We start from the raw sequence: 12,701 nt of genomic DNA, 5'->3' as shown, positions 1-12,701 counted from the left end.
AGGTAAATAACGAAGCATAGGCGTTTTTCATACATATCCGGCCTAAGCCTCTGGGTATAACAACCTTGATGTTAAAAATAGATAATAATATGGATACAAACACGTCAACATAATAAGTAGACGTACCTATACCTAGGCATCTAATTTAATCATGTTCTTTTCACGTAGGTGCCTTAGTAATCAGGAAATTCATAGCAAAAACTATCATGACGCCAGTAGTTATGAGTTTCTTAAACTTAAATACTTAAGGTCTTGATATTTATGTGTAAATAGTGAACGTAGGTTGATGAATAATGAAGTTAATTTACAAGGTCAATAGCTACGTGAACAAAACTGCCAGAGTAAGATTTGTCGTTATACGTAACGTCTTTTCAATCATAAACTAAGGTCAAAGGGTATTTAAAAATATGAAGGTAGCTTATTGTTGTCAACAAGATCGTACACATAGCAAAAAATTACTTTTATAAATATACCTAGGCCTAGGTTATGTAAGTAGGCTTACTCCTTATAGCGTACCTACCATCTAGATAGGTACATAATAACAAATCAGACATGCTATAGTTACTTGTTACTAACGCATATTTATTTAACAATATTTAACGGAATTACGTAAAATATTTAAATGCTTTTCATTGTCATTTTAATAGGGACTATTCCAAATGATATAGCCGTAGTAATTATAATATTATGCTTATTCACCAAACCGAAGTATGTTCATAAAGTTATCTATGAAAACCGGAGAAATATTATGACAATCCTCCGGTCATTTTGTCGACGAAGTCAATGATCGCTGAAAATAAACAATGAAAGATGTTGGTATTACCGTTTGAAGTGCTCCCTTATTCGATCTTCACGAATGTTATCGGGTAAATTTCCAACCCACAGATGCCGAGTCTCTCTAACCATCTTGCTTCGAACTCCACATTAGGAATCATTACCCGTTCGCGTCACTACGTGGCATAAATCAATTTTGCACACAATTGTGATCCACACATTTTGATTAATCACTATAAGTGAACCATAAACATTGTACAGCCCACAAGTTGCACTTTTGATAAAACAACACTATCTTTCACTTCACGACATTCGTTAATCTCATCACAAAATCCACTTCACTATAAACACACCACGTAATAGACGCGAGCGTACTCTCCGCGGCTCTCGAATTGACAGTGAAGTCAGCTTCGACGCGAGTTTGCCGATAAGCTCCGCCTTCTGACCGCTGCCGCGCAAAGTGGAGTAGGGTTCCCAGCAGAGTTGTTAAAATTATCCCGAGAAATCACATAAAGCATGATTCAAAATACACGAAAACCTACCTATTAAATCAGTTATATTTACACAATTTTAACTATAAATTTTAACAGTCCCTTTGTCAAATTAAAATGAAGATAAAGGTGAATAAGTACCTAGTAGAATCAATTTTGTATTGTATGATCCATATTCTATCACAAGACGCATTATTGAAATTATTTATAAGGATAATTTCTTTTAAAACAAAATGTACTGAACAAATCGACTCAAACCGTTAACTATAAACGTGTTGACATAGTGGTCCGCAGGCCAGCTCACCCGACTTTACTGTCTATCTCGCTCTTTACAACGGTATCTTTCTCATTCTCACTTGAGTGTTAAATAGGCGAGTGTTGCAACTAAATAAAATTTGCCGCTATGTGGGTATTGTGTAGGTACCTTAAAATAGTATTATTTCTTAATTATTTAATTAAATAATAAGCTATAGTTATCTAGTATAATGTTCACCGCTAAATTATTATTTTGTAATGTATTAAATGTTGAGTCAAACCTTTAAAAAAAAAAGTTCCAAGTTTGACCTATAACTATGTGTGCATTAGGATTCTTATGAACCAGATTACTCGATTTTGGGACAAATTGGTTCTAAGAGTCAGAGCCAAAAAAAGCAATGCATATTTTAAAAATCTTTAAAATATGTAACGTATCTGTATTTTTTTTTTGTATTTAGTTACTACTTAAGCATCATATAATGGAAATAAGCAATGTAAGATAAAAATATCTTCATAAACACTGGACTCGTATTATTTCCGATAATTATAACACTGCAAATTTCTATGCAACAGAATCAGTTTTCCGTAGCCAAGATATTGAGCCTATTTACATTGTCATTATGGAAGCAATTTAGAACATAACAATACATAGAACAACTGGTCTATTATTTGATATTTTACTGGCATAAACAGGGAAATTCGCTATAATAGGTAGGGTAAACCACCCAGTAGTCAGCCTTTTAGTGAAAATGTCAATTTGATTTAGCCATATTTTTAACATTTACTACTAGATGTAAAATCATTAGTCATTGTATGAAAGGTAATTTATTAAACTTTAAGAAAAAAATAAAAAAATATCATATTTATAAGATTATTATGGAAAAAATCCACATTAAACAAAATATGGCACTTTTTACCAGTAGTCAGCCCCATTTCGCCAGTAGTCAGCCATGTCTTACCCAGTAGTCAGCCTCTTACTAACTCAATACAAATGTTCTATTTTAAATATATTTTTATTGAAATCTCCAGGAAATAAAGCACATTTGCAATAATACCATGCAGTACAATTTATGCATCCATTAATTTTTAACCCCCGACGCAAAAAGAGGGGTGTTATAAGGTTCGACGTGTCTGTCTGTGTGTCTGTCTGTCTATGGCATCATAACTCCCGAAAGGATGCAGTGATTTCAATTTAGTTTTTTTTTAATTAAAGGTGACATATGTGCGAGTGTTTTTAGACATGTTTGATGAAAATCGGTGGAGCCGTTTAAAAGTTGTAGTGGGTTAAAGTGGGGAGATTAACCGAATGTCTGCAAATTTACTCGGACGGGGTCTCAAATGGCTTCGCATGCTGAGAAAGCTGGTGGTGGGAAAGTCAGAATGGCTTAACCTAACCACCAACCTATAAAAAGTATGAAATAAAAAAATATATTGTGAAATCGGGGGTTTTCAAGATTTTAATTTATAGTTATTAGCACTTAGGTAATTGATTTCTAAATGTTTTCTAGTCAATCTTTCTTCACACGGTTCACAGCGATAATTATTTTCTGTTCCTTTATTCCTTCTGTTTTTCAACTCTCCCCAATCTACAAAAGATGCTCTCTTCTATAAAACTATTTTAGCTTTCTTGATGTGTTGAAACATAAGTCAATGGTAGGCTAGGAAATAGAAGGTAGATGATAGAAGTGACTGGTATCATTCCTTTCTTTTCTCATTTCCCAAAATTCCTTCGTGTTTCGGAAGGCATGGTAAATTGTAGGTCCCGGCGGGCATTCAAGGATCTCTGGCAATCGTTGCCATTAGTCAGAAGCTTGAAAATCTGATAACCAGTCATATGGTAATCGTGGTATAGCCCAGGTAACTGGGTTGTGGAAGTCATATAGGCAGTTGCTCCATGTAAAACACTGCTATTCAGCTGCATCCGGTGAAACTGGAAGCTGATTCCAGCATATCGTGACCAGTTTCTTAAGGCAGTCATTTGTTATTGGGAGTGCACTTAGTCTAGCTTACAAAGCCCCGTATGGTACGGGGCATTTGTGCGACTATTAAACGATTTCGGACTTGTAGTGTCATAATAATGTGTGAAATGCCAAGTACTCGACTCGTTTCCATGATTTTCATAACATTTCTGATCGCCACCATAGCACATGACAATTATTCCTCTTTATACAGATCTTTTGGTCTTTTTGATATGATACTATTCGAAAACAAGTAACTAAGTTTTGTGCCAACATAGCCGTCCACAAATTTGAACCTTAATGAAAGGATTTAAGACCCAATTTCATTTAGCAAAACTGACGGCCGACTATGGGATATGTAGGTCCAATGGTCGGCCTCATGAAATTCACTGACTTTATATGCGGCCGACTACTGGTAAAATACTATTTTTGTCTTAGAAGAGTTTAGCTCAACGCAATAGTTATGTTGAGAAGTATTCGCCCTGTTAATTTCAACCACATATATGAGAATTGCAAAAAAACCAGTAGTCAGCCACTCATGGCCGAGTACTGGATCAACCTCATATTTTGCAAACCCAATAGTCGGCCACGTTAATTTATAATACAAAAGACAAATAAAACGTCTGCAATGCATGATTTTATCGAAGATAAACTATTAAGTACTAGCATAAAATATCAATTCGTTCCATATTGCATCAAATTCATTTAAAAACATGCCAAAAACTAAAACACGAATCCTTAACAAAAAAATAGCAATGGCGACGTTTTTGCCCATGTCTTTCATGGCAGTTCATAAGAATGAGTGTAACACGTCAACCTGCCATGCTATCGAATCGTAATTGTGCATATTAGTCAATAAGATTATACAGATTCGATTAATGATTATTTTATTGGTCTTTACTATTTTCTACACTAATTATATGGATATAAAGCCTGTAAAGGCTGACTACTGGTTGGGGGCTGACTACTGGGTGCTTTACCCTAGGTACTTAACCATAGAGCCTTTGTAAAAAACTCTTCAAGGAGTAAAGCTAGCGTGAGAGGGCTCCATATTTTGGCGATGGAGACTTTACACTTTTGTACTTAGTCTTGACACTGTTAAAAAATTAATAAAATTATGCTGAGGTATGACTATCGTATATAGAGAGCTAATAAAAATATATAGTGGGCACCATTTTTATGTTAATTTGGATGGAGAGGAATGAATATAGGAGACTGATATAATATCTTAAACGTATTTTTTGTTAGTAACTTAACGTATTCTTTGTAGTGCGTTAGAATAATAGAGTTTAAAAAAAACATGAGCCAATAACAGTTCCGAGTACCTATTTCGATAAGTATATAAAAAACCTTATACAGAGAATCAAAGCCAAAATACCTACCAAATACTTACTTTTGCTTACACCTGAAAAAAAAGTTTTTATTTTTACTTAACTTTACTACAGATTTATAGAAAGTGTTATTACGGAGTGAGGTAGGTAGGTATATATTACTACGATTATATCCTATTTTCAATGTAAAATTACGATAAGATCCGAATGTTCTAGTTATATACAGGGTGTGGCGTAAATAATGGATAATCCTTTACCAGCGGATGGGCGACAACCCAACTGATCTAAATATCAAAAATTATCTCTGGCACAAGTATCATAGTTTTTGAGATTTTGGCCATTTTGTGTGTTTTTTAAAAAAGCGATTTACGCTCGTTCTTTTTGATGCTGTGATCACAATTTAAGGCTTTTTTTAAATCCGTTTTTTGCAAATAAATCCTGAATAAATGTGCTATTGAATCTACAATCTTGTTTTGTTATTACTACTTGTTTTTTATTTAAATTATGCATTCAAAGTTAAATTGTATAATCTTTCACAACTTTTGTGCAACTTTGAGCACGTCTTGTGGTGAAAAAAAATGTATGGTGGCTTTACTGCCCACGCCATAAATAATTTTTATATTTTATTAGGATTCTAAATTGGCATAACATGCAGCATTAATACCGATTATCGTCACAATATTACAACGAACTTAAATTATTAACACTTTTGCCGGTCGACTAATTTTATTTTATCAGCGCGTTTAAGCTAAGTTTGCTTTCAAATATTCATGTCTATAGGGTTATTACACTATTAAAGATTGTTTAGATGATAAAAAAGCTTGGAACTGTGCTGCTTCTACCAAGTCTATTTCAAAATAATGTATTACAATTTGATGAAATAATGTATTACAAAAATGTTTTTTTTGTCAACAGAGTAGTTTTCTTCAGATTTCTAATCTTTATTATTTGAATAGTATTTATGTTTTGTATTTATTTTTTTTTTCAACACAGCACACAAGTGCTCAAAGTTGCACAAAAGTGTTGTAAAATTATAAAATTTAACTTTGAATGCATAGTTTAAATAAAAGACAAGTAGTAATAACAAAACAAGATGTTAGGTTCAATAGCACATCAATTTAGGATTTATTTGCAAAAAAATTTGGCCCTTATGTGTGTTTAAGAAAGCGATTTACACTCGTACTTTTTGGTGCTGTAATCACAAATTAAGACTTTTTTTAAATCCGTGTTTTGCAATTAAATCCTGAATAGATGTGCTATTGAATCTAGAACGCGCTTAGCGTGAAAAAATTAAATTAGTCGACCGGCAAAAGTGTTAATAATTTAAGTTCTTTGTAATATTGTGACGATAATCGGTATTAATGCTGCATGTTATACCAATTTAGAATCTTAATAAAATTTAGAAATTATTTATGGCGTGGGCAGTAAAGCCACCATACATTTTTTTTTCACCACAAGTGCTCAAAGTTGCACAAATGTTGTAAAAGATTATAAAATTCAACTTTGAATGCATAATTTAAATAAAAAACAAGTAGTAATAACAAAACCAGATTGTAGATTCAATAGCACATCTATTCAGGATTTATTTGCAAAAAACGGATTTAAAAAAAGCCTTAAATTGTGATCACAGCATCAAAAAGAACGAGCGTAAATAGCTTTTTTAAAAAACACACAAAATGGCCAAAATCTCAAAAACTATGATACTTGTGCCAGAGGTAAATTTTGATATTTAGATCAGTTGAGTTGTTGCCCATCCGCTGATAAAGGATTATCCATTATTTACGCCACACCCTGTAGATACATATCATTATGTTACTCCGCGAGTCTGTTTTAGCTAAACCGATGTTGATGCGGTTTTCAAAATATTTGCTACTCTTAGGACCTAATAACATAAGTGTAACAAATACTAGTTATCTTTTCACAGGCTTAATTAGTTCCCAGTTTTGGCCCAGGAAGCGGTTAACGTGATCACCTAACCATAATAACCCTAACGGCACGTGTGGCGGGTTTTAACCCAGAAAAAATGTATGTGTACGAGAACCAGTATTTATTTCGAGCCTGGATGTAAGTATAAATCTGTTATTAATTAAAAATCGTTGAATATAGTAATAATAATAAAAAATGAGCATGTTCCTTTTAGTGAATTACAATATCTTTAATTTTGAAGTCGTTTCGCTGCATCGCTCATCTTATTTTTCTACCCTGTAGAGTAGGTAAGTACTAGGTAATACTAGGTATATGTATATGTATTTAGAAGGAGATACGTGTGTTTTGACACCAAACTTCGTTGCGTAGACAGGTGTACCCACAGTAACAGTTGGATTTTGTCACATTTTTTATATGTTTTTTATAGATTTTTAAATTTAGTAATGTCGTAGAAAATGACAATAATAATAGTAATTAGCCCGCGGGCTAATATTATGTTTAATTTAAGCGAGGTAACTGGGATAAGCGACCCCGCGCTAGCTGAGTGCTCCCGGGGGAAGTCACCCTTCCTCATCTCCGGCTTGCCTTAGTTGGCTGGTCGGAGTGATAACTGACGAGGAAGCGGTCCCCCGCCTCTGGCTTGCCTTCATTGGCCGTCCAGAGTGGAGTCGCAAGAGCAGGGGTTCCACTCTGTTCGGAGGACGGATGCTGAGCGTAAGTGGCTAGTAGGCCAGTGATGCCGGACCCTCAGGGAGCAAATGATCTAAAGGCTTCTTCGTCCTTCAGCCGCTCACGTCCCTGTTGCCCCCTAGTTATTATTCGTGCGACTTGATTAAGGAGTTTGTGAGTTGGCAAGTCTCCGCCGGCCAGTTTTACATGTTTTGACATTGCTTAAGGCAGGCGCCATAGTTCCCGTTGTTTCCTAGTTTCCCAGTACATAAGCACCTCATTCCGATAGCCCAACTAGTTTTTCCTTTTAGTTTTGTCACAGTTCCACACAGTCTGTGATTGTCCTTGGGTACATTTTATAGTGTAGGTACACAGGGACAGTTATCGAAGTAACCTTCCATACATTTTTGAAAGATTGAAGTACTCTAAAAAGGGCCTCCACGTTTTGACTTCAAGCATGCCTTCCAAATGTCCGGGACTCTGTCGATGGGGGACGTACAAATAGTAATTCGTAAACTACCTATAATAATTGTAAATGATCTTACGTTAATTTGTGTTGTAATAATATGTACCTACCTACATATAATAATTTGTAATAATCATCCATCCTAACCATAGAAAACAGAATCTTCTGTTTTTATGATCCTAACTGACATACAAACTTTCAAACTTAGTGTAAAAAGTAAGAAGGCGAGTTAGTGAAAAGCGAAACAACCACTACAACATACCTACATACTTTAATAGAATATTCCTGCCTAATATGTTCCTTATACAATTACTAATAAACTCAATACCTACTTTCTGTTTAAGTAATTGACTAGTGGATTGGTATATTTGGTACTTACCACCAGTCTTTAAAATCCTATCGTAGTAACAGTCTAGACAAGCAAGTCGTGCGGGGTGTGTGGAATAAAACACAGAAAGGCCGCTCCCAAACTACGACGAAAAGAAAGATAATAGGTAGTTCGGGAGATATTATTATTAAGGGCTAGCATTGTTCGTATAAAGATTTTAGACCTAGGTTTTTCATTTTATAATGCCGCTTTTGTTCTGCATACGTGTTTTTTGCCGTTTTTATTAACAATAGCACGGAACCCTTCGTTGCGACTCCAACTCGCACTTGACTTAACTACAACCTGTGGTGTGATGTGAGAGATCGTAATCATCAAATTATAATTCATCTCTCATAAATAAAGATTTACGGTTCATCAGCTTCCACGAGGACTTCCAATACCGCCCCCAACTTTCAATCTCAATATTAGGCGGATTGTGATTACGATTACGACCGATTACGTCTTAATCCACATAGCTCTACTACCGATTAGTTTTAATGTTGACATGAGATGAATCTTATAACACCATTTATTTATCACAGAAAACGGAAACAAAACGTAACGAAAAGAATATCAACGACAAATAAGTACCTACCTAATTTCGTTTGACTAAGTTTAAATATTATTATAGCTAAACGTAGGAGCATTGGTGATTGAATGTTATAGAAGTAATTGCATCAGTATTCAACTAAAAGGAACCGTATCATACCTAAAGCCAATGAAATCTAAGCGGGAAGCTGCGCCGCAGTTTCATAAATGGGATTTTCTTCGATTATAATCTTATTATAATCACGCTCTTCGATTTCAGTTTTCTGAAAGTACAAGCTCGGCTTAATTTGGAATCAAATGGCCGTGTATGAGTTGTCCAATGATATTTATTTATTTACTCATCCAGAAGTTACAGTTTGGTGAACGAATCGTGATTCCCGCGTTTTTTATACTGGCAATACGTGACTTTGACGTACCTAGTACCTAACAAGTTGATTATTTGCCCGCATGTCCGCTATTTGTCGAAATGTTAGTGAAGTGACATGTTTTGCAACTTTATCGATACATATCTGTTTCTATAGCTTAAAAAACATAATTGCATGTGTAAGTGAAATCAAATAATTCAGTAAAACAAAAGTTAACTGCTGCAAAGTCCTATAAGGGTTCTGTACCAAATTACCTAATACAATAAATAATACCTGAAACCTATCTGTCTGTCTGTCGTGAGAGTTAGACAGTCGATTTTTTACAGGTTATGTATTTCTTTTGTGCTATAACGACAAATATGTATTTGCATGACTATTGACTATTTAAGACAACATTTAAAAATATTTTTTTTCAAATATGACGGCAAAAGCCACGAATCACCGTTATATTACGCTTCTAATATTAACGTAATTGTTAATAATGTGGATAGTACGGAACCTCTCTTCTTTTAATTCTCCTAAATGATACTAACCTTCGTTACGAATGTTAGTATACTGTTTTGTATCTGGTATATTTCAGTCTCGCACTACGCTTGTAATTGCTTTATTTCTATAAATAGTTATAGTTATCGAATTTAACACTAATGGTGTAAACATTCACTTGTTTTATTTATTTTAATAACAGGAAAATTTTAAATAAGCGTTAGTTTTTATGATTTTAGTATTATTAGAATATTACCGGAAGAAATAGTATAGGTACTTTTCGAATATTTGCATGCCCTAATTGGAACGTATAGGTGTATGCAAATCGCGTGTTCTCTAACAATTCTCGATAAGATCAGATCGGATTGACACATCCCTGCCTAAGACAATAAACTTCAAAACTGTCATGTGTTGACATTGACAGTTTTGACAACTTGTTAGATTATACTAAGGTATTACATCGTATTACATATTAAACTGGCTAGTGGCTATTAATTATTGTAAAACAAAATACAAAGCGAAAAAAGGAATTAGTTATTCAGAATCTTAATACTCTGTGTTATTTGCTCATTACAAAATGTTTTTAAGGTCAAGACATGTTTTCAGGCTTGGCTACAATTTTTGTGTACATAGTAATAATGTTTATAGCACTCAAAAGGCTGTAGCATCAAATTCTAGCGAAGGTATTGCTATAAGTGATACTTGTGTGCAAAAACTTAAGCAGCTTTGTGACGGTGACCAAAACTTCTTGAGAATTTGTGTAGAAAGCGGCGGCTGTTCTGGCTTTCAGTACAAGTTTGATTTGGATAGTACACTGGCAAACGATGACAGGTTTGTGTTATCGAATTCATGTTGTTTTATTAGTCTCTCTATCTTTTATATTATGATAATGATTATGCATTTTGCACAAGTACTAAATCCTAACTTTAATCAAAGTCTACTTCTACCCTGTTCTATTGAAACTAGATTTCTCATATTGCAAGTTATTTGATAAATAATGTGTTACAAGTATTAGTATGAATATTCTTCTATCTAATAGTCAATTTTGGATAATAATACCTATATTTTTATCTTAAACCAATTATAAGTTTATTTTCTATAGCTAGCACAATTATTTTTTAATGCTAGCACATTTATTTGTTAATGCTAGCACAGGTGATACTTTCTGAACCTACTGTTTTGTTTTCAGGATTTTTGAAAAAGATGGAGTAAAAGTAGTAATTGATGAAACTTCATTGGAGTATGTCAAAGGATCTACAGTTGATTATCATACAGAGTTGATAAGATCTGCATTCAGAATTGTACAAAATCCAAATGCTGAATTAGGCTGTTCATGTGGTGCAAGTTTTTCTATAAAAATAGATTAAAAATCGTGTTTAACTTTATTTCACTAAAATGGATTAATTTTGCTAATTAAACATTACCTATGTAAAGGCCTGTTCAGATCTTTAAATTATTATGTATTAACTATTTATTGGTAGAAGTTCAATTCCATTCATACCTACTTTCTGTCTGAAATGTGCTTGGAACACCCTGGCACGGTGATGTCTGAATAGGTCCTAAGAACTTAAATTACTATATTCTTTAATATTATGTCACACTCATGAGTCAGTGCAAATTAGAGTAGGTACTAATCTATTGTTTTATTATTATTTTGGAGCTTGACATATAAATAATAATAGGGAATAAGCATAAGACATAATTTTCAGTTTCATGAATACAGTTAATAACAAAATTAATCCTGTCTGCAAGTTGTTATGCTAGGCTTAATATAATTATAATTTAAATTGTGTTTTGTATTATTTACCTGTAAATGGTTCGTCACATTATAAATGCTGAGATTTACCAATATTAAGTACAGTCATGTCAAAGCAGAAAGATTGGTTAAATGTTTTTTGTCTTATGTAAAATAAAAAAAATCACCCATTACTGTCTCACTGCAGGAAAGAGTGTCCTTCCAAAAAGGAAGAATATTCCTCTTATGCATATTCCTTATCATTGAAATGTAGTACAAGGAATTCATTTTCCAGAATTATTTAAAAGTAGTTATAGTGAAGTCATTTCTGTGATAGATGTTATTGCTGTTTAGCATAATGATATATTTTTATATGTTAGTAAGTACTGCTTTAGAGTGCTTGTAATAGAGCTAACATGTTATTGTCATGAAGAAGTAGCAATGTAAAAAAATCAAAGATACTATTTGTTTATTTGGTAATGTAAAATATAATATGTAATTTATAACAGACATTTAGATGATTATTCTTTTATCCTGTTTTCTCTTGTGTGTGTTTTGTGATTTTGCTTTTTCCATTTACAGCTACCAATGTACTTGCATCATCATTTTAATTACAAATTGTTCATAACTTTAGTGTGTAATTGATCCACAAGTAATTACAAAACTTGCCCTCGACTTAACGTTTTCATTCCTCAAGTGTGAAACAAACAATATTAGAATAGAATCTGCCCCCAATATCTAATGGACTTGCGACATTCATTTTGCCATTTTCGATATTTAGATAATATTTATTATATTTTGTCTACATTTTAATGTGATCCCGCGGTTGACATGGTTGTCCCGTTCGACGGCCCGCGGCGCCAGTCCACTCGCTGCGCATTACTGCACAACTGATCGCTCCATGCTTATTGTAAATTTGTCAAAGCCAAATGAGTCTATCGGCCCGAAAGCAATTTACATAATATTCTGAATTATTTTTATAAATTGAAGCTATTCAAAAACCTAATTATGCAATTTAGACCAAAACTGAAAATAAAATAAGATAATTAATAATAAACATACCTTAACTGCTTCTGAAGTCTGGGTGGTAGTATACACGCCTTCTGACACCTACTTTTATGGAACACCTACAACCACATTTCGCCATTAATAATGTTAGTCTAATGTAATAGGAGGCGAGCTCATTCAGTAAACCGGGCACGTTATTAAACTCTGGGTCGCTCTTGAGAAATATTAAAATTTAAATAAGTAAAGACCAATAAATACTTTCAACCTGACATCTCATGATTAGCAGTCAGATACCTTACTGACCGCACAGAGGCAGTCATGATT

At 33.6% G+C, this 12,701-nt stretch overlaps 2 protein-coding genes across 6 annotated transcripts in view; one reads left to right on the top strand and one right to left on the bottom strand.

The window, feature by feature from the left end:
* spen (spen family transcriptional repressor split ends) overlaps positions 1–1,185 on the bottom strand; it is an 88,191-nt gene extending 87,006 nt beyond the window's left edge. For all 5 annotated transcript variants that reach the window (XM_076124518.1, XM_076124519.1, XM_076124521.1 and 2 more), the window contains exon 1: positions 824–1,185. In XM_076124518.1, coding sequence (XP_075980633.1) covers positions 824–906 — 83 coding nt within the window. In that variant the 5' untranslated portion in view covers positions 907–1,185. The remainder of the gene's footprint in view (positions 1–823) is intronic.
* An 8,878-nt stretch (positions 1,186–10,063) lies between these two features.
* LOC142979558 (iron-sulfur cluster assembly 2 homolog, mitochondrial) lies at positions 10,064–12,044 on the top strand. Its single transcript, XM_076124553.1, has 2 exons — positions 10,064–10,465; positions 10,824–12,044. Exons 1-2 carry the CDS (start codon positions 10,212–10,214, stop codon positions 10,999–11,001), a joined length of 432 nt encoding a protein of 143 aa, XP_075980668.1. The 5' UTR covers positions 10,064–10,211; the 3' UTR covers positions 11,002–12,044.
* Positions 12,045–12,701: the final 657 nt, after the last annotated feature.

The sequence above is a fragment of the Anticarsia gemmatalis genome, chromosome 16 (genome assembly GCF_050436995.1).
Source record: "Anticarsia gemmatalis isolate Benzon Research Colony breed Stoneville strain chromosome 16, ilAntGemm2 primary, whole genome shotgun sequence".
Lineage (NCBI taxonomy): Eukaryota > Metazoa > Arthropoda > Insecta > Lepidoptera > Erebidae > Anticarsia > Anticarsia gemmatalis.
Note: the sequence above shows the minus strand (reverse complement) of the source record. Positions and strands in the feature narration are given on the sequence as shown.